Consider the following 17,280-nt stretch of genomic DNA (forward strand, 5'->3'; position numbering starts at 1 on the left):
TTTTCCTTAATACGTAATATATAGTACGGCCCCGGTAGATTACTCCGTCGGGGGGCTCGATAGACTATATTAATATTATATATTAATATTATATAAATAATATTAAAAACTACCTAAGTAATTAATAAAAATAAAAAATAAAAATAAATTAAGAAAATAATATTAAAAAATAAAATAAGAACTATATCTCTTAATTTTATATATTACTTTTATATAAATAATATTAAAAACCGCCCGAATAGCTAGTGAAAGTAGAATATAAAAACAAATATTTAAAATGAATCATTAGAATATAAAAGGCGAGGTAAATAGCTGAGCCAGCCGGGTTAATAGATGTTCCTATGTCCGCTAGATCGCTATATAAAGGAGTAACTAATCAAGGTAAAGTAGGGCCGGAAAGTAACTGACTCGTGCTATCAGATGCGGGGTTTCGAAATAAACTAAAGTCGACCGCCTCGTCTTGATCGTCCGTGCAAAGTCATTATGGAGGGGGGCCTTACAAGCATTCCCCCTCGTGAAGACAAAGGAGGAATTGACATTTGTTTCAAAAGCCTTGCAGCTACGGTAATCATGCTCTACCAGGAGCCTCGGTCTGGGTATACCAGTCACCATCTTCATCATTCTTAGCCACCCTTTGGACACTTCATCGTCCAACTGCTTCCCTCAACTGAACAACATCATGGTCAATTATTGGGCAATTATCGCATTTGGACTCTGGTCTATGATTGCGGCTTCACCAATCAAACCAAGCGCTACGACCTCAATTGCCCCAAGATCCGGTTCTTCTAACACCGGCCGATGCTCATCAGATTGCGGCAAACGCAATTTTATTTTCACGTAGGCACCTAGAATCAGAAACTAGAGACGCTGTAGCCCCGTCACTCCCCTACACATACTGACACAATCGCTTTATAGAGGTCTGCCTTGGAATCATCCTGCTGTCGCAGCAAGTGGATATACCCCCAAGCAGGTGGAGGCCGGCATCCGGGCAGACATGGCAGCAATTATAAAGGCCGGCTATAACATCAAGGGTTTACTACTTTCCTATTACTGTGCTTCCATACACTAATTCGATCGTAGCTGTTCTTCTTGGTCCTGAAGATGGCTTGGACTTTCTTTCTGATGAACTGAAGGGTGTGGACTGGATCGGAACGGGTGTTGGTTTCGGGGTTCGGGGGAATCCGACGCCAGTGATCACGCGCCGTCTCATGAGTTTGCTTTTCCTCTGGGTTAGGCATTGTGTTGTGTACTAACTTGCTAAACCTATAGATATTGTGCAACTATATCGCGATGAAGTGCCTCGGGCTAGGATTCTATTCAACTATTCCCCTATCACGTCTCTCTGGTCAATTCAACAGTACTACCCACTCTCTGCAGAATGCTCAAACACCAACGGAACTGATATGGTAGGACAATCACCCACGATCTGATGTTTTTCTAACTTACCAGAGAAAAAGGGTATTGCGATCCGTTGTCGTGCCTGCTCTCCTTCGGCTTAGCAGTGGGGGATTTAAGGGGACGACACTGTCCCAGAGATGGTCTAAGGACTACATCGTTTTTCGCTGTGTAAAATGAATAGTATGTTGACGTTGTGTTGGGAAATTCTCTAGTAGCTGTAATTTCTGGGCTACAGATTGAGCCAAAATAATTGAAAATCCGAAATCGAGCAAGGTTGTATCAATGGGCATGAATGTGTATTCAGAGCCTTGCGCACCCCAATCCGCTAGGTTCGGGCTGCATCTTTCTCCGGATTCCCTTCGCGCATCGAATTTTACTGGAAAGAAGCATGGGTTGTCTAAACGAACTTCGTGTTCTTCCTGTGTGACCAATAGAGAACTACGAAGAGCTCAGTGTCAGGTGTCTTAGCCCAGAAAAACACGAAAAAAGTTACAGAGTGTCGATTCACCATGGCCACAGATATGACTGGCAAGACAAGAAAACGTCGATACAACTGCCAGCGTCGCCACTGGGGAACAAGAGGTATCGAGTTATGAGTATGCGGAAGCCTATATACATCTGACGATCGTATATATAGCAATGCTTGAAGGCTTCGACTGTGGCCGCTTGAAAGGTCTAGCATTGTATTGATACATAGATGCCCAGCCCGGCAAAGGCGTCAGCATCTGGACCTGGGCAGCATTATCCTGATTGAATAACGCGCACTGAAGTGAATTGGGAGCCACCGAGAATTATGAAAGATATCCGCTGTTGCTAAGGAGACACATACATAAGTAGGCAGTCGTGACAGCTAGCACACATACTTTCTTCGAGGATCAAGGAAAATTTTGAAACTGATAGGATCTAGACAATATCCATAGTACGAGTGCCTAGTCGGTTGGCTACATCTTACTCTATGAGGATGACTATAAGTAAGAGGAGACTAGGTCATGTTCTTTTCCTAATAAAGGCGAGTCGATACCGCTGCTTATTGGTCTTTGTGTATTGATTGACCCCGTAGGCCTTGTGACGGCGTATTCATATAGCTCAAAACCTGCTGAATAGGCCTGCGGGCAACATTGCGACGCTTCACTTTTGCTTCTCGGGGCCAATTGTGAAGAGTAGGGGCTTGGCGGATCAGGTGATCAAACCAAGACCCTGGCAGTGAAGCTACCTTTGTTAGCGTGCTTGGGTAACCCAGCCTGTACATACTACGTACGGAAAATACTTCCCCTAGGCGCTCAGACACTTCGACCGGACGATGGCGGCCATCGTCGCAAAGGACAAAGTTACCTATCGTGACTGCATGGTTCCCCCGGGTACCCCAGGCGTCCGTAACTCCGCCTGTTGATAGTTGTGGGGTCTATGGCAGGGGGGTGCAAGCCATCTTATCAAAAACAGCCCCAGATGCTCACCTGCATGTACTCCGTACTCCGTACGAATATATATATCCGTGTCGTCTGACAGCGACTGATTGTACAGCCATCTCTCTCATGGCAAGCTTGAAGAAGCATATCAATTCAAGTGCTGGATGAGCACTACACTATTTTATCAAAACTGTATCCTCGTATTTGTGACTCACAAAGAATTTATTTTCTTCGATAACAAGGTACTCAGACAGCGACTGATTGCTGATCCGTATCGACCAGGGCTAGACAGCTGGGCTGACGTAGCACTCTATCTGGGAAGCGTGCCAAGTGCTAGGATGATTCAAGAAATGAACGCCGGACGCGGGGTGCAACCAATTATACAAGCCCAAATTTAACTAGTATGGGGCCAAGAATCTTGGTCCCTGTTCCCTTATCATCTATGTACATACTGTAGGCCCTGTCGCGATACGACATGGAAGAGGATTCCGTGCTATTTTCTAGGCAACGTCGGTGTTGGACTGTTTGTGCCGTTGCCAACCCACTTTGCCGTTCCCTTCGCTTTACAGGTATGCCTTGGCCGGTGTGGAGCTAGTCTGTGTCTGGAGTCTCGGTTTCTGGAGATACCAACCATTCAGCCCGATAACAGTCGACAAGCCTATTGTTGCTAGTCGTTTAACAAAAGCGACATCTTTCCCACTCATCCTGACGCTGATCTTCTTCCTCACTCCCCTTTCCTTCGTTCCGCAAAGCCTGCCAGACTTCATGTGTCGCAAACTTTACATGCTGCTGTGATTGAATCTTTTAATCCCACCCGTTCTTGGTTCATTCTTGTGGTACCGCTTAACGGCTGCGGCCTTCATTCCCCTTTCATCCGGTGCTACCACAATGAAGGAGTCGCATACAGAGAAGCACCCGAGCTCCGGCGACGCAATGACCGCCGAGCTCGGTAGCATCCGGAATGTCGACTCGGAAGACAAGATGGGTCACCTGCATCGGAGGCTCAACAATCGCCAAATCCAGCTCATCGCAGCAGGTGGATCCATTGGAACGGCACTCTTCATTAGCATCGGCGGTGGTCTCGCCAAAGGTGGTCCCGGCAGCTTGCTGATTGCTTACACCATTTACACCCTGATTCTCGCTCTCGTCAACAATTCTGTTGCTGAGATGAACACGTATATGCCCGTCGCAGGTGGCTTTGTCCGTCTCGCTGGGTATTGGGTCGATGACGCACTTGGATTTCTTGCTGGATGGAACTTTTTCCTCTACGAAGCCATCTTGATTCCCTTTGAGATTACTGCTCTCAACATCGTCATTTCGTTTTGGAGTGACGAGGTCGTTAAACCAGGACCGACAGCGGGGATTTGTGCTGCTGTGATCATTCTTTATGGGTAAGAAAAACGTTCTAATTTGCAGGCCCCCTCTGCTTCTATCTCTTACCCCCTTTTATGAAGGGGAGACCTGCTGAAAACATAAACGCAATGTAACACTTACCTTTGTCCACAGGTTGATCAACGTTCTAGCGGTACGGGGTTATGGCGAAGCTGAGTTCTGGCTTTCCGGAGGCAAGCTGATATTGATCTTCATGCTTTTCGCTTTCACATTTGTGACTATGGTCGGCGGCAACCCTCAACGTGATGCATACGGCTTCCGCCACTTTACAAACCCCGGCTCATTTGCAACATATCTATCGGGCGGCGACCTGGGTCGTTTCGAAGGGTTTCTCGCCGCACTTTTCAGTGCCTCCTTCACCGTCGTCGGTCCTGAGTACATCTCCATGGTATCTGCTGAAGCCCAACGCCCAAGCATCTATATCAAATCAGCATTCATTACCGTCTACTACCGGTTCTGTATCTTCTTCATCATTGGCGCACTGGCTGTTGGCATCGTAGTTCCGTACAATCACCCGACCCTAGTCGATCTCTACTTTGGGGACGGTGGTGGCGGTACTGCTGCGGCTTCTCCGTATGTGATTGCCATGGAGACCCTCGGTATTGGCGTGCTTCCTCACATCGTTAACGCACTCATCCTTACATCTATCTTCTCGGCTGGCAATACCTACACCTACTGTGCCACTAGAGCGCTCTACTCGCTATCCCTCGAAGGACGAGCGCCTCGTTTCCTACGTCGCTGTAACAAGAATGGAACTCCCATTTACTGTTTTGCCATTGTTATGCTATTCCCGATGCTGTCTTTCCTCCAAGTTAGCAGCAGTTCTGCCGTTGTTATTACGTGGCTGACTGCGCTTATCACGGGAGGCGGGCTGATCAGCTTCATCATCATGTCGATCACGTTTATCAACTATCATAAGGCCTGTGTCGCTCAGGGAGTTGACCGCAAAACCCGACCCTACTATGGATATTTCCAGCCTTACGGTGCATATATTGCTTTGGGATTTCAGCTACTCATTCTCTTGGTGTACGGTTACTACGCGTTCCGCCCATGGTCAGTAGAGCTGTTCTTCCAGAGCTACACTATGCAGATACTAGCTGTCGTTCTGTTTTGTGGATGGAAGCTTTTTAAGAAGACCAGATACATAAGACCTCACGAGGTCGATCTTGTTTGGGAGCGGCCTTTGATCGAAGCCTATGAAGATTCCCTGGTTGATCCGCCAGTTGGCTTTTGGACTGAAATGGCGCAAATGATTGGACTCAGAAGAAACAAAGTAGGCTTTCGTTAATCCCTCTATGGACCAAGAGAAGCTGACATTGTAAGGTTTAATAACCCTCTCTCACAACAAATTTCGTACAAGATACCTTAACGTACTAAGATCCCATATATTAATTCATTCATGCTTTTGCCATCGGCTTGGAAAAGCTTGTAGCACTTTGAGCTGATACTGATTGTGTCGTTCGCTATGCGCATGACTTTGCTCTACTGGCCTGCCACGCCTGATTGGCCGTGAGCCTGGAAAAGAGGGTGGCAGGGGATATTGCTCAGATGGAGCACAACCCAGAGACCACAAGATCCACAGAAACTGACTAGAATCTGAAAAGAGAATTGGCATAGAAAGACTCACCATTGCAGTTCTTAAGGACAAAGCAGAGTGCTGGCCGGAGAGTCCCACTTTACGTGGCCGTCATGAACTGTATAACAATCTTTCATCTGTTATTAAAGGCCATTAGACACTCCAAGCAGATTTGAAGGATGCGCGAGGTGGCTGCGATTCGAGATTCCCCTATCTGACCGCTTCCAAATCCCGATGTAAATGATGTCTATCTTGAGAGTCAGATCCACATTTCCAGGCTCTCAGCAGCACAGCGTACGCTGTAACTTGCTGCAAAACCAGGATCGAGACTTTGCGTCGCCACGATTATAACTGGGAAGCTTAGAATTGAGATGAGCAAAAACTAGTGGCTGGTCATTCTCTACATATAAGGTATCGTTCATCGATGACGGCATCTACTACGTAAGTGATCACACAGCCGGCGCCGAGTAAAGCTTGCACATTCCCAGAGTGTATACGTACCTAGACAGCCCCAGGCAATACAAACAAAGAGGAGCTGGGACTTGATATTAGAAAGACCAATCGACGAGAAGTACACGTTCACAAAACAAGCCTGTTCATCATCTATCTTCTTAATTTCCGCGGTATGATCAGTACTAGTCTGTGGATCAAATTGGGTTTATGACCTTCCATTTTCGCCCCCGAACTGCTACGCAGGATCCTCAATTTGTCGTACAGGCTCGCCAGAATTGTTTTAGCGCCATGTCGATTTTGGAGAGCAGGTTGGTGGAAGATAAGGTTATATTAAAGCCCGGCGACGATCCTAGATGGCTCGCCGGAAACATAGTCTTGGAACGGCAGTTGAGCTTGACGCCTGCGGGGAAATGGGTTAAATATGTCACAATTGAGGGGCCTTTCTCGGGCCAAGTATCTCTATTGGGCGCTCGGTGTCATACTCGCCGGGTGATTCAAATCCGGGACCTTTCCCATGTGCGTCGAATCACACCATCCAGGGATGCGAAGCGAGGCTAGCATTGTCGCCAGTCCACGGCACCGAAATCTGCAAATCAGCTTTTCCTTACGAAAAACTACCTGGGACTCTTGCATTCAAGTCCGAGATGAGAGCCGAGCCCGCAAAACTGAAGAGGTATAAGAAGATGTCATTTTCACTCTTCCGAGTGGCGCTCATAACCACACAACTTGGGGTCACTCCTCCTTCTTGTAGAGCATCGGTCAACATACACTGCCAATCATTGGAGAGAAACTTTGTCACAAACTTACCACCATGAAGCTGTCTCTTCTCATGACAGCTGCAACTTACGCCGCAGCTGTGCAGAGCGCAATCACTTGGAGCCTCGAGAAGGCCGCAAGCCCTACGGCGGATCAGACAGACGCCTATAACAAAATCGAAGCTGCAATGCGTCTTGCTGTTGCCCGTCATTCTCGCCTCGGAAGCGCAACAAAGAACTTGCGCGTTTACTATACTCCTGGCGTACCAACTGCGGAGGCAAATTACAACGGCGACGTCAGATTTGGCTCAAACCGAGCATATATGAATGAGAGAACGGCCCTTCATGAGGTCTCTCATACTCTGGGAGTTGGTCAAACTGCTGCGTTCGATCGGAAGTGCGCTGCTGGAGATTGGGCCACTGCGCTGCCATTACTACGGTCGTGGGATGGCTCAGGAGCAGTTATCAACTGTGGTGGTTCGCACATTTGGCCTTATGGGCTGAACTACGATACTGAGTGGAGTGAGACAAACGCCAACCGCCATGTCCAACTCATAAATGCTATGATACGGGATGGCATGTAGCTGGTGTTAGCGTATTTGACGAAGGAGTTTGGTCTAAACTGTCGAAGACATCCTTGTCTGCAGCTATCGTTTTCTTCGCCGACGCGTCTTGTATCATTGGATTTTCTGGGGCTTAGTATGAAATCCAAGTGACATTAGAATCAAATGACCGAATATTCTACCTATTTACTCGATCGAAAATGAGCTATGGCTATGGGTCAACAGTATTAACAAGTGCAATCAGACGTTCTGAGGCACGGGAAATTAGATCAATGATGCCTTTGTTCTCTGTATTTGCATTTTTCAAATTACCTAGTCACGCACAGAAGTAGAATAAGAGATTAGCCTCCTACTGATAACGGGGAATAAGCTGCGTCAGCCCTTGAACAAGGAGTATACTTCTAGCTATTCTAGTTTCAATATTTGCACTGCCTATCGCGAAAAAGCCATCGATATACTCCAAAAAATCATTATTCCCGTGTATGTTGTGCGTATTACTAGGCCGTAAACCCCATTTAGAATGTAAGTTCCAAACATCATATACACCTCCTCCAAAATACCTCAAGCTATGCAATCCTCTGCCTCGTCCCACACCTTACTTGACTTGTCCAGACAGTCAAATAGCTTCCTTACATGATGAGCAAACGAGCTTCAGGGAGCTGAGAAGCCCAGCGAAGTCCAAAGAGCTGACGATCCCAGATTCTTTCTAGATGATTAAGAGCCTTTAAGATGTTCTCAAAACGACTCTTCTGGTGACATTCACGTAGAGTGATTCTGAAAAAGTCCTTATGCTCATCCGTCATGCATCCTGAAGCTGCCACAAAGAATGCCCAAACCAACACTTCTCTTCCTGGTGAGTCAGCGGGGAATGATTGGAAAGTTTCGATAAACAATTGCACTCTCTCGACAGATTTCTTCATGTGATTATCAAGACTGATTACGGCAGACTGTGATATCATCACATTAGTACCTGCTCTGTGGAGATAGATATTGTGCGACTGCTGAACTAGATTCATAATGCGCGATACTGTCTCCGAATGCTCTGGTCGCTGCTGCGAGCAGTATTTCATGCATTCGAATGCTCTAGTGACTTGCTTTCGTGAAGATAGAGTCAGAATGCCACTATCCTCGCTCAGAAGAGGAGCTGAATATACGCGTAATCTGCCAGGCCACAAATTAGTTCACCGTTCAAAAGGGAAACTTCCGGCTGTGCCACCGAGCACCTGGTCTCCCTACCTTACCACAAGATAATCGAATCTAAGTCACTTACTTGTAAACCTGGCGCATTATAAAGGCTGAAAGCTCATCGTGTCCCAGACAGTCTTCTCCACCAATAGTTGCCAGTGCAGATTCTAGGAGACGAAACAACATCGGGAAGTCATCCGATCCTGTCACCATGGCGGAAACAAGTAGGACAAGTATGACGACTAATGTGCGAATCTTACTTGAACGATCATGGGCTTCGAGGTCACGTCGTCTTCCTAGATCATGAATTGTTGTTGCGTATAGCTGCATCGGAACCACCGACGTGTTGTGTAGCCTTGACCTTGTGACCTGGTGCGTGTTGCCCTCAGACTCGGCCGTACGTCTTTGATTACTTAAATGAAACGAAGAAACGGCGAGCACGGATTTCAATACTAAGGGATCCATATGAGCGATAGGTAGAACAAGGTGGCGCCAGCCGTTATGGTGACCATCCGCGGCCACCATTTCTACCGCAATGTGGGCTGAGACTGAAGATGTCATTGTTAGCAGCGCGTTATAGTTACAGAAAGAATATCATGTCATTACAATACGACAGCAAATGAGTCTCCCAAGGGGTCAAGTTGCTTGAGGTTGGTTGATGAGTGAAACAGCGGGTGGCACCGGCTTCCATCTCGGACCATAGAGTAGCAGGCCTGTCTAAACTCTCGAGAATAATATTACGAACGGTGCTTTCATGCCGTTCGGAGGGCACAATAGTAGCACCGTCGGACTCTACGTGAGCTGGCCCAGCTGAATTCTCGCACATCATTAGCTGGTGGGAATAATCCAGAGTAGACGGTAACTGGTCCCAGACCTTGTGCCATGCCGACCGGACCTGAAGTCGGGGAGAAGTGCCTTTTTCTTGTTGTGCGCCATATTTGTACACTATGGTAGCCCCGTTCGTGGTCTCGTGGTCTTTTGAGTGGTTACTTCCCAACATTCTCAGCCAACGACATTGCGTGTTTGCACTCACTGTTCGTAGGCTTGCTGAACGGTTTTGCCTCTCCAAAAGCCTCGCGATGCCGCCCCATCGCTGAATCGATGTCGAACCCCTAGACCGCTGCACTTTAACCCTTTCCCGGAGCACTTCTCACATTCAGGCTCCGCGCGATCGCAGCTGATCCGACGCTTCGAGCATTCGTAGCAACCTGCCGCCGATATCGATCAGTTTCAAGGAGCTAGATGGGTATTATAAGACGGCGAATCTGGAAGAAGTACCGACCTCTTATCTTAGGTCGATAGGGCCGGGGCTTGCGGGATACCATTCTGAGTTAGGTTGCTCAACTGAAGCATTATTGAGGCTGAGTCATGCAAAGGCGAGATACAATAGATCATACGTGGGATCTTAGACATGAATAGTCTCCTTAATTGTTGCTCAGGTGGCGACTTCTTCTCTCAAAATCAGTTGTTTGAGGAGAAACTGCGTTGGGCGGCTTCATGCTCGATGTTTCTTGGGACTCAACGCCACTCGCCTCCTTCAATGAGACCCGAGATCCCAGGCTAGCCAGGCTAGTCCTTAAAAAGGAGGTTAAGTGAGACCAACGTTAGGAAACAAAGGGAACCCACCCGCCCGCATGTGAATCGATTCCGTAATAATTACCCCGCACCTTCTCATTACCGAACTTCAGGAGATTAGTCGAAGGACGCCGGAAACATGTCAATTTAGGTCCACGAGACGACCTAAAGATCTGTATGAGATCCTTCACTACGACTGTGGATGGCTAAGTGGTATTCTGCATGTCGCCTCATGCCGCTAGCTGTAGCTCCTGAGCGATGGCCACAATGTAGTCAGAATATAAATCAATGGTATCAGATCAAGTGCTTGTTCCAATCGTCAAATTATGGTAGCCTACTTAGTTGACCGGTGTGCTGGGTGCCCCGATTCCCCCTCTTATCGAGACTATGCCTCTGCACAAGGTAATAGACGGAACCAGAACCCTGTAAATGTAAGTGCTAGAAAATTGCATGAGATGAGTTGAGATGAGCGGTTCCATGTTCTAGGTACACTGGGACCTATGTCACCCACTATCAGTGGCTACATTGATAAGAACCGTACGGGGTGGTATCACATCAAGCCGATTCCCTATGTAGGTAGACTGTCAATAGGTGTGTGACACAGGGAAGAAGCTCACAGAGGCCAACTGCTGTTAGGGTCTAGAAGATGAATTACTGAAATCTGCCCTTCCCTCGAGGTGTACTACCAGCGCTCTATATATGCCTGAGCTGCTCCTTTGTTGCTTGGTCCCCCTCCTCATGCCCCTTAAGCTATCCCTTAACCGGCGAGGCCTGACAGTAGCCAAGCGTTTATGATCCTAGCTCATAATGTCAAATATCACGTTCGGGGATGAAACTGAAAAAGACTTATGAGATCTATTGGAAATTGTATCATCGCTTGTAAATTGAATGCGATGCTCATATTGAATGTTTCGTGCGCTTTTCGAACGCACAATTTGATTGGTCGTATTCATTGCGAGTGGAAAGTGAAATGATCAATGATTCAGCTGTCGTGCTTCCCTATGCATGGCGCTGTTGGATAATACTGACTGCATGTCCCCTTTGACGAAGTATTTCTTAAAAGTCTCAGCTGATTTCTAGAAGTTTCCCAATATAACAGCCGCATCAAGTTTAAGGTCTATCGTAGCATACATCATTTGTGGCTGAAGCAATGTCGGTATTGCTTGACGTACCTTAAATCCGAATGGCTGATCGGTGCGCTACGGCATATCCAACAGTGTGAACACAACAGCTTATCGTGCTCCTACAGCACGCGAGACTAAGTGAATACGCCATTTTTATTGACCACAAAATAACGGAATCTCTCGTAAGTTTACATGGGTTCAATTGGTAATAGAACCAAGGGAACGACAAAGTCTAAGAAAAAAAGAAGGAAAGAGACGAAGTGAAGTGAATAAGTGCTTCTCAACGGCCACCCTTATCTAGGTATTACTTTCTACTAAGATCCACTCGTGATCGAGAGCAAGAGAGAGGAGTATTTGGATTATTCGCCCAAGAAAGTTGACAAAATGCAAAACAAAGTGCACGCGGCACAGACAGACAACTGCATAATCTCTAGTTTAGTAATATTCCTCTAGGGCGACCACCTGATGGCCGCATCAAAAGCGAAGCTTATTAATGCGCACACTGTGGTGTGAGCTGCTAATCTATGCTGCTAATTTAACTCGCTAATCTAGTCTGCCATAGTGATGAGTTTGTCACCTAAGCACAATCGCATTACTACATATTTATGCTCTCTTGTGTGAGGTTCTACTGTTGCCCGAACTCCCTTGCGTCAAACTCGCGCCAAGGTGGACAGGAGATCATCGTTCACCAAGGTGAGGCATCATTGTCGATGCCATTGGCCCCTGCCCTGTGCAAGAAGTCTCGGGGGCGAAAGCAGCTCCGCTTGAGAAACTCGAGAACATACTGTCGATCTCATACATAGGTGCTGTGACTAAAGAGGCGTTCAAAATCGTAGGCTGCCTTCTCCCGTCAGTAGCCAGCAGGAACGACGGCCCGCCAACCCGGCTGCGACGTTCGAGGAACTGTTTTCTCACAGGGATGTACAAAGAAAGAAGGCAGGATATGAGTGGCCTTGAATGCCTCGTGATCGACTCAAGGCTGGCTGGATTCGCGAGTGAGAGGTCTTCCGAGTGTTGGTGATGTCATATGGACAGTCAAAACCCCAAACAGCCGAGCCTACGTGCTCTCAGTAGCCCTCCGTGATCTACGCGGGCATCGTATGAGAATTGACAGTGAATTACGGTGACCGGTCGAGGTCGGTATCGCACTCGTCGCCTCCGAACCTTGGCGCAAATCAACGCACACCGGCTTGGGTTGAAGAAATGCCAAGCCAAGTCTGCATCATGTCTTCTGCTAACCTCTAGATGCGGAGCATTCGGGTAGATCTCTCAAGCCATGGGGACCAGACCCTATAGCTAGCTAGCTACGGGCAGACATTGGCTTTGGGTCTCGGTGACACCTCTAAAACATTGCCGTACATTGCCGTACATTGCGAATGTTCGGCGAATGAATACAGAACTGGCTTCGATGCACCCATGGCAGTCTCGAGAGGTCCCTTGATCCTGCAATTGGCCACCGCCTGATTGTTCCTGGCAGTGCACCCTCAGAGAGCCAGCGTCGTGGGACGCATTGTAAGCCAAGTGGATGATGGAGGATAACGAATAATAGAGTCGACAGAGTGGCAAGATCTGTCTCTCACGCTGCCTTGACCGAGTCCTTATAGGTAGGTTGCCGGAGGTTGCTGGACAAGAACTTGCAGAGACTGGATAATTGTACTAGTCTGCTACCTTGATCTTGGATCCAGCTAAGACCAGTCTTCAGGTGTTGAGAGCCTTCTTTCTGAAACGCTCGGCTTGTGATAGATCATGCCGGAATGAACCCCATCTAGATTCGATAGGTGGGCGTTCTAGCTGACTGGCCGACAACCGCTAGATACGCCACTCAAATTGGTGCGTTGACCGACTGGCCCAGAGCAGATAGAGGCCAAGAGGAGAGGCGAGATAGGCCATTCAGTGTAGATGACGTCACGAGAATGATGAGTTGTCTTGCTGTCTCACCCGGCGGCAGACTCGCTGCCGTGCCCATCCCTATTTGACTGCAGAGAAGGGACGTTAGATTTCGGTCGGCGGCCTCTCTTAACCTTGTGACGTTGCGCATTGCCCAAGACATCATTTGGTGAAGCTTCCCGAGTACTAAGAATCGTATTAGCTACATATAGGCGCCCGGACAGAAATCATGGTTATCATGAACGACTTACTCCTTGTCCTTCAATCTTCGGCGTTTGATCATCTGTAGAGCCTCCTTACGCATGTTACACGAAAAATGCTCATTGAAATCGAGGGTGATGAGTTCCCACATGCAGTGGCGTTTGGTGTGTCGGTAATGATCAAGGAGGAAGAAGAGATACTCTTCCTGATCCTGGCGTCTGGCGTTGGCACTAACGCTGGGCACGGAACGGTCCGACGCCTGTTGGGTGCTGGCATGACTCGGAGAAATATAGCCCAAGCAATGGATGCCCATGCGTGAGCAGTTTTGGCCTGTTGAGCTTGTCAGACGGAGACTCGGACCACGAAAGCCATTGATCGACGAATAGACGCGACTAATTCAGCGAGGTACAAACTTACATGAGGGACGCCCCTCATCACAAGGCATCTTACGAATTTGACAGGTCTTGCAGCCAGGCTCCGCGTGCTGGGGTTGAGAGGTCTGCAATTGAGGCCTCGTAGTCATGACGACGTGAGAGGGATTCGGACGAGCGACAAATGTCAGGGGCTCCAAGGAATCCGACGTTGGAGAGGCGGGCATGGAACTCGAGGCGGGAGGGTTAAGTACATCAGCAAGATGGGGGGGCGTAGGGGGGTGACTCGAGCGCGACGAAGACATGTTCACATCGTCATCCGGGTCGCACAGCACATTCTGAAGGTCCATGACGGAACAGCGGCTGGGCTTGGGATCGGAACGCGGGGTAAGAGTGGCATAGCCATGGCTGGCATTGCTAACGAAGCTTGAATTACTGTGATTTCTGTCGTGGTTGCTGCCGCCGAGGACGCCGAAGGTGGCGGGATGCGAGGGTGTTGGCGAGGGCGATGGAGGAAATCTGAGCGCGTCATGACGGGAGGCTGCAGCGGCTGCAGCGGGAGGACCCGGCGTGGAAGCCGAAGGCACACCCGACAGCGGAGCCGGAGCTGGACCGGCAGCCAGGCGGCGGTAGTAGGTTGGCGGCGGCGGATGGTTGACAGAGAAGGAATAAGGTTCGAGGCGGCCGGTAGCGTGGGCGGTGTCATGGCGCGACGGGCGAGCCAGCGGCAACGACATGGACGGGACTGAGGGCGGAGGAAGTGGAGGCGGAGGAGCAGGAGGAGGCTGAAGAATCTCTGAGGGTGAAGAAACAACAGCAGCACCAGCAGCACCAGCCGCGGCAACGACCGGCCGGTTGTCGGCTGCGACGGTGACGGCAACGGCGACGGCTTTGGCGTTGGCGTTGGCGTTGGCGGGCATCCGCATCGTGTCTCACTTCCAGTTCCAACAGTCCACGTCCGCGTCCACACACTGCACACTTCCGCCGGGTGCGCGAGCGGGCGAGTAAGGGGAAAACCCAAGGAGGCGGAGACGAGACGGGATGGCGTTTGACACGTGGAGGAGGCTCCAACTTTCAGCCTCTTTCAAGCAAGGCGAAGCAAAGGCAGAGCAGAGCAGAGCAAAGCAGAGCAGAGCAGAGCAAAGCAACCATAATTACCTTGCTGTATTCGTACCCGTACGTACTCCGTACAGTAATTAAGCTAAGGCATCCGTAAGCTAAGCGCCCACTCACTCCTTTCGCATGAGCCTGGCTGCGCTCGCTTGGCTTCGCCTCGCCTCACCTCGCCTCCTCTGCAAGTCCAGTCTCCTCTCCTCTTCTCTCTTGTTCCTTCTCTCTCTCCTCTCCATGTGTCTTTCCTCAGCGGTAACCAGTTGCCAGGACTGGACTGGACTGAACTGGATTGGACTGGGCTGGACTGGACTGGAGCAATAGACGGAGACATGGGCTTGTCGAATGTGGGCTCGAGGATAGGCTAGGGCCGGAGACTGTGACGAGGGGCGGAGCACCATCAATCACCAACACCACCACTACCACCACCGCCAGTTGGCAGTTACCTTGGGTATTGGCCGGTGCTCTTTTGGATAGATCATAGACGGTGAAAAGTCGGGGCTATGGACATCTTTCTAAAATGTGCTTCAGTTTCCGTAACCTGTGAGCCCTAACTCCAGTCTGTAGCTGTACGTATCATTCACTACTGGCTCTCCGTATGTACGAAGCAGCTTTGACTCTTGTGCCTTGTTTGGCGGCTACCATAGTAGTAATAGCGTGGGCAGGAAGAAATGACATGGATGATGCAGCGTGGCATGACGGCTCACGGCGGTCTGGACGCGTCCTTCTCCACCTCTCACCTCCCCTACACGAGGTACGTACAGCAAGAAGATCCACTCTCGGTCCTAATGGCAGGGATTTCCCCCAATCAAAGTCCGGGCGGTTACGAGCCACTCAGTCTGCTGACGAAAACGACTTCTCATTGGCTTCCCTAATTCGGTCCATTTCGGCCAGGTCCGCTCAACGGCTAATTTGCGGCTTCCCGCCGTTGTCACCCTGATGAGAAGCCTGGAGTCACCTTTCCTACCTTACCGTGAGTGTGTACGGAGTAGGCATGTGCTCCGTGCCTTTCTCAGGCAGGTACGTTCCTTACCTTTCTGCTTCGTGGCGGTGGGTACGTAGCTTGGGCGCCTTAGGTGCAATGGACTTAACAGTTCCTCTCTTCTTGTTCCTGTCAGTCTCACTCTCAAGTCTCACCCTCAAATTTCACTCCCAAATCTCACTCTCAGATCTCACTCTCCACTTCAGTCCCGCCTATGCAGTCCTGGCAATACCTATCTCACCTTGTGCTTGTGGCTCTTTCCCTTCCCTGTACCATTCGCCACCCCCTTCCCCCTCCTCTCTGTCTCCTCGTTTCCCTCAAGACTCGGAACTTTTCACTCACGTGATTATGTACAGTCCTGGGAATGGATACTCCGTACCAGCCCCCTCCTTCAGCCCACACCTTCAGCCCACAAAGGCCATATCGCGGTTGTTTGGTGAAGTAACTTGGCGCAAAGACACATGAACATCTTCTTAAAAGAAAGCCAAGCCTTCTCTTCCGAAGAACGATTCCTGTCCATGGGGTTTTCAGTTTGCTCTCTACGAATAGTGGATGGAACTTCATCCATTTCGCATGGGCGTTATCTCCATGACCCCGTCTCTGAACCAGAATAAAGGGACTGCTCTGCATGCCCCTTGCATCCAACCATGTACATATTCTCACTTGATTGAGACCAACAGGCATGGTCGCTTTTAAGGTTAAATCCTGCCTGCCCCCCCCCCCCCCCTTTGACACAATCACAGGGGAGCCCCGCGCGTTTGCATCATGGCTACCTGATGGATGAACTTTTTGACACTTTGCCTCCTGATTCTCATGCGGGTCTACTACGCCGTAATCCGCTGGTTAAGGCACATACCAATCGCTAGCAATGGCATCCAGAACCCGCGCTTGAAAGCATACATAGGTAGTATCTACCTGGGTGAAGTGAGACAGCGGAATGTAAGAGATTTTTGTTCCTTAGAGCCGAATGCAAGTGACGGCCGTGAGGCTGACAGTTGTGCAGCTGCCGCCCTCACTTGGGTTGTGATTGCTTTTCACCAACACGCACGTTGGCAATGACATGCATTCAGATACGATTACAAACCACTTTCTACTACGTTACATCGAGATATGCGCCCGGGTTTGCTTCCCGTGCCACAGCTAGGATAGTATGACAAACGTAATGTTATTCGAGACTGCCATCAAATAGTATTACTCCTCCGATGTCCTTACCCATGAACGAAACTTTGACCCAGAACTCATGTCTACAGGACACGAGTCGTCAACAATATTGCTTTTCTAGGATTCTCATGGCGAGATCAG

At 49.2% G+C, this 17,280-nt stretch overlaps 8 protein-coding genes across 8 annotated transcripts; 5 read left to right on the forward strand and 3 right to left on the reverse strand.

The window, feature by feature from the left end:
- Window positions 1-483: 483 nt before the first annotated feature.
- CLUP02_14485 (uncharacterized protein) lies at window positions 484-2,156 on the forward strand (the record flags this gene model as incomplete). The annotated part of the gene is made up of 9 exons (XM_049293413.1): window positions 484-590; window positions 628-837; window positions 916-1,031; window positions 1,081-1,212; window positions 1,270-1,295; window positions 1,359-1,406; window positions 1,703-1,821; window positions 1,932-1,994; window positions 2,072-2,156. The coding sequence occupies 9 exons, from the start codon at window positions 484-486 to the stop codon at window positions 2,154-2,156; spliced, it is 906 nt and encodes a 301-aa protein (XP_049150559.1).
- A 542-nt stretch (window positions 2,157-2,698) lies between these two features.
- Window positions 2,699-3,599, forward strand: CLUP02_14486 (uncharacterized protein; the record flags this gene model as incomplete). The annotated part of the gene is made up of 5 exons (XM_049293414.1): window positions 2,699-2,767; window positions 2,821-2,858; window positions 2,920-3,172; window positions 3,262-3,317; window positions 3,374-3,599. The coding sequence occupies 5 exons, from the start codon at window positions 2,699-2,701 to the stop codon at window positions 3,597-3,599; spliced, it is 642 nt and encodes a 213-aa protein (XP_049150560.1).
- Window positions 3,600-3,692: 93 nt separating this feature from the next.
- CLUP02_14487 (uncharacterized protein) lies at window positions 3,693-5,484 on the forward strand (the record flags this gene model as incomplete). The annotated part of the gene is made up of 2 exons (XM_049293415.1): window positions 3,693-4,195; window positions 4,311-5,484. 2 exons carry the CDS (start codon window positions 3,693-3,695, stop codon window positions 5,482-5,484), a joined length of 1,677 nt encoding a protein of 558 aa, XP_049150561.1.
- A 1,552-nt stretch (window positions 5,485-7,036) lies between these two features.
- Window positions 7,037-7,564, forward strand: CLUP02_14488 (ricin B lectin; the record flags this gene model as incomplete). The annotated part of the gene is made up of 1 exon (XM_049293416.1): window positions 7,037-7,564. One exon carries the CDS (start codon window positions 7,037-7,039, stop codon window positions 7,562-7,564), a length of 528 nt encoding a protein of 175 aa, XP_049150562.1.
- A 540-nt stretch (window positions 7,565-8,104) lies between these two features.
- Window positions 8,105-11,256, reverse strand: CLUP02_14489 (uncharacterized protein; the record flags this gene model as incomplete). Its single annotated transcript, XM_049293417.1, has 13 exons — window positions 8,105-8,141; window positions 8,177-8,665; window positions 8,729-8,743; window positions 8,814-9,276; window positions 9,335-9,703; window positions 9,762-9,821; window positions 9,883-9,936; window positions 10,051-10,089; window positions 10,176-10,263; window positions 10,396-10,468; window positions 10,703-10,741; window positions 10,811-10,884; window positions 11,236-11,256. 13 exons carry the CDS (start codon window positions 11,254-11,256, stop codon window positions 8,105-8,107), a joined length of 1,821 nt encoding a protein of 606 aa, XP_049150563.1.
- Window positions 11,257-12,105: 849 nt separating this feature from the next.
- On the reverse strand, window positions 12,106-14,812 carry CLUP02_14490 (uncharacterized protein; the record flags this gene model as incomplete). The annotated part of the gene is made up of 7 exons (XM_049293418.1): window positions 12,106-12,406; window positions 12,489-12,644; window positions 12,736-12,897; window positions 13,008-13,147; window positions 13,224-13,356; window positions 13,566-13,845; window positions 13,933-14,812. The coding sequence occupies 7 exons, from the start codon at window positions 14,810-14,812 to the stop codon at window positions 12,106-12,108; spliced, it is 2,052 nt and encodes a 683-aa protein (XP_049150564.1).
- Window positions 14,813-15,087: 275 nt separating this feature from the next.
- On the reverse strand, window positions 15,088-15,330 carry CLUP02_14491 (uncharacterized protein; the record flags this gene model as incomplete). The annotated part of the gene is made up of 1 exon (XM_049293419.1): window positions 15,088-15,330. One exon carries the CDS (start codon window positions 15,328-15,330, stop codon window positions 15,088-15,090), a length of 243 nt encoding a protein of 80 aa, XP_049150565.1.
- A 1,428-nt stretch (window positions 15,331-16,758) lies between these two features.
- Window positions 16,759-17,260, forward strand: CLUP02_14492 (uncharacterized protein; the record flags this gene model as incomplete). Its single annotated transcript, XM_049293420.1, has 4 exons — window positions 16,759-16,917; window positions 16,982-16,998; window positions 17,049-17,109; window positions 17,168-17,260. 4 exons carry the CDS (start codon window positions 16,759-16,761, stop codon window positions 17,258-17,260), a joined length of 330 nt encoding a protein of 109 aa, XP_049150566.1.
- Between the last annotated feature and the right edge of the window lie 20 nt (window positions 17,261-17,280).

Source organism: Colletotrichum lupini, chromosome 7 (assembly GCF_023278565.1).
Source record: "Colletotrichum lupini chromosome 7, complete sequence".
Classification (NCBI taxonomy): domain Eukaryota; kingdom Fungi; phylum Ascomycota; class Sordariomycetes; order Glomerellales; family Glomerellaceae; genus Colletotrichum; species Colletotrichum lupini.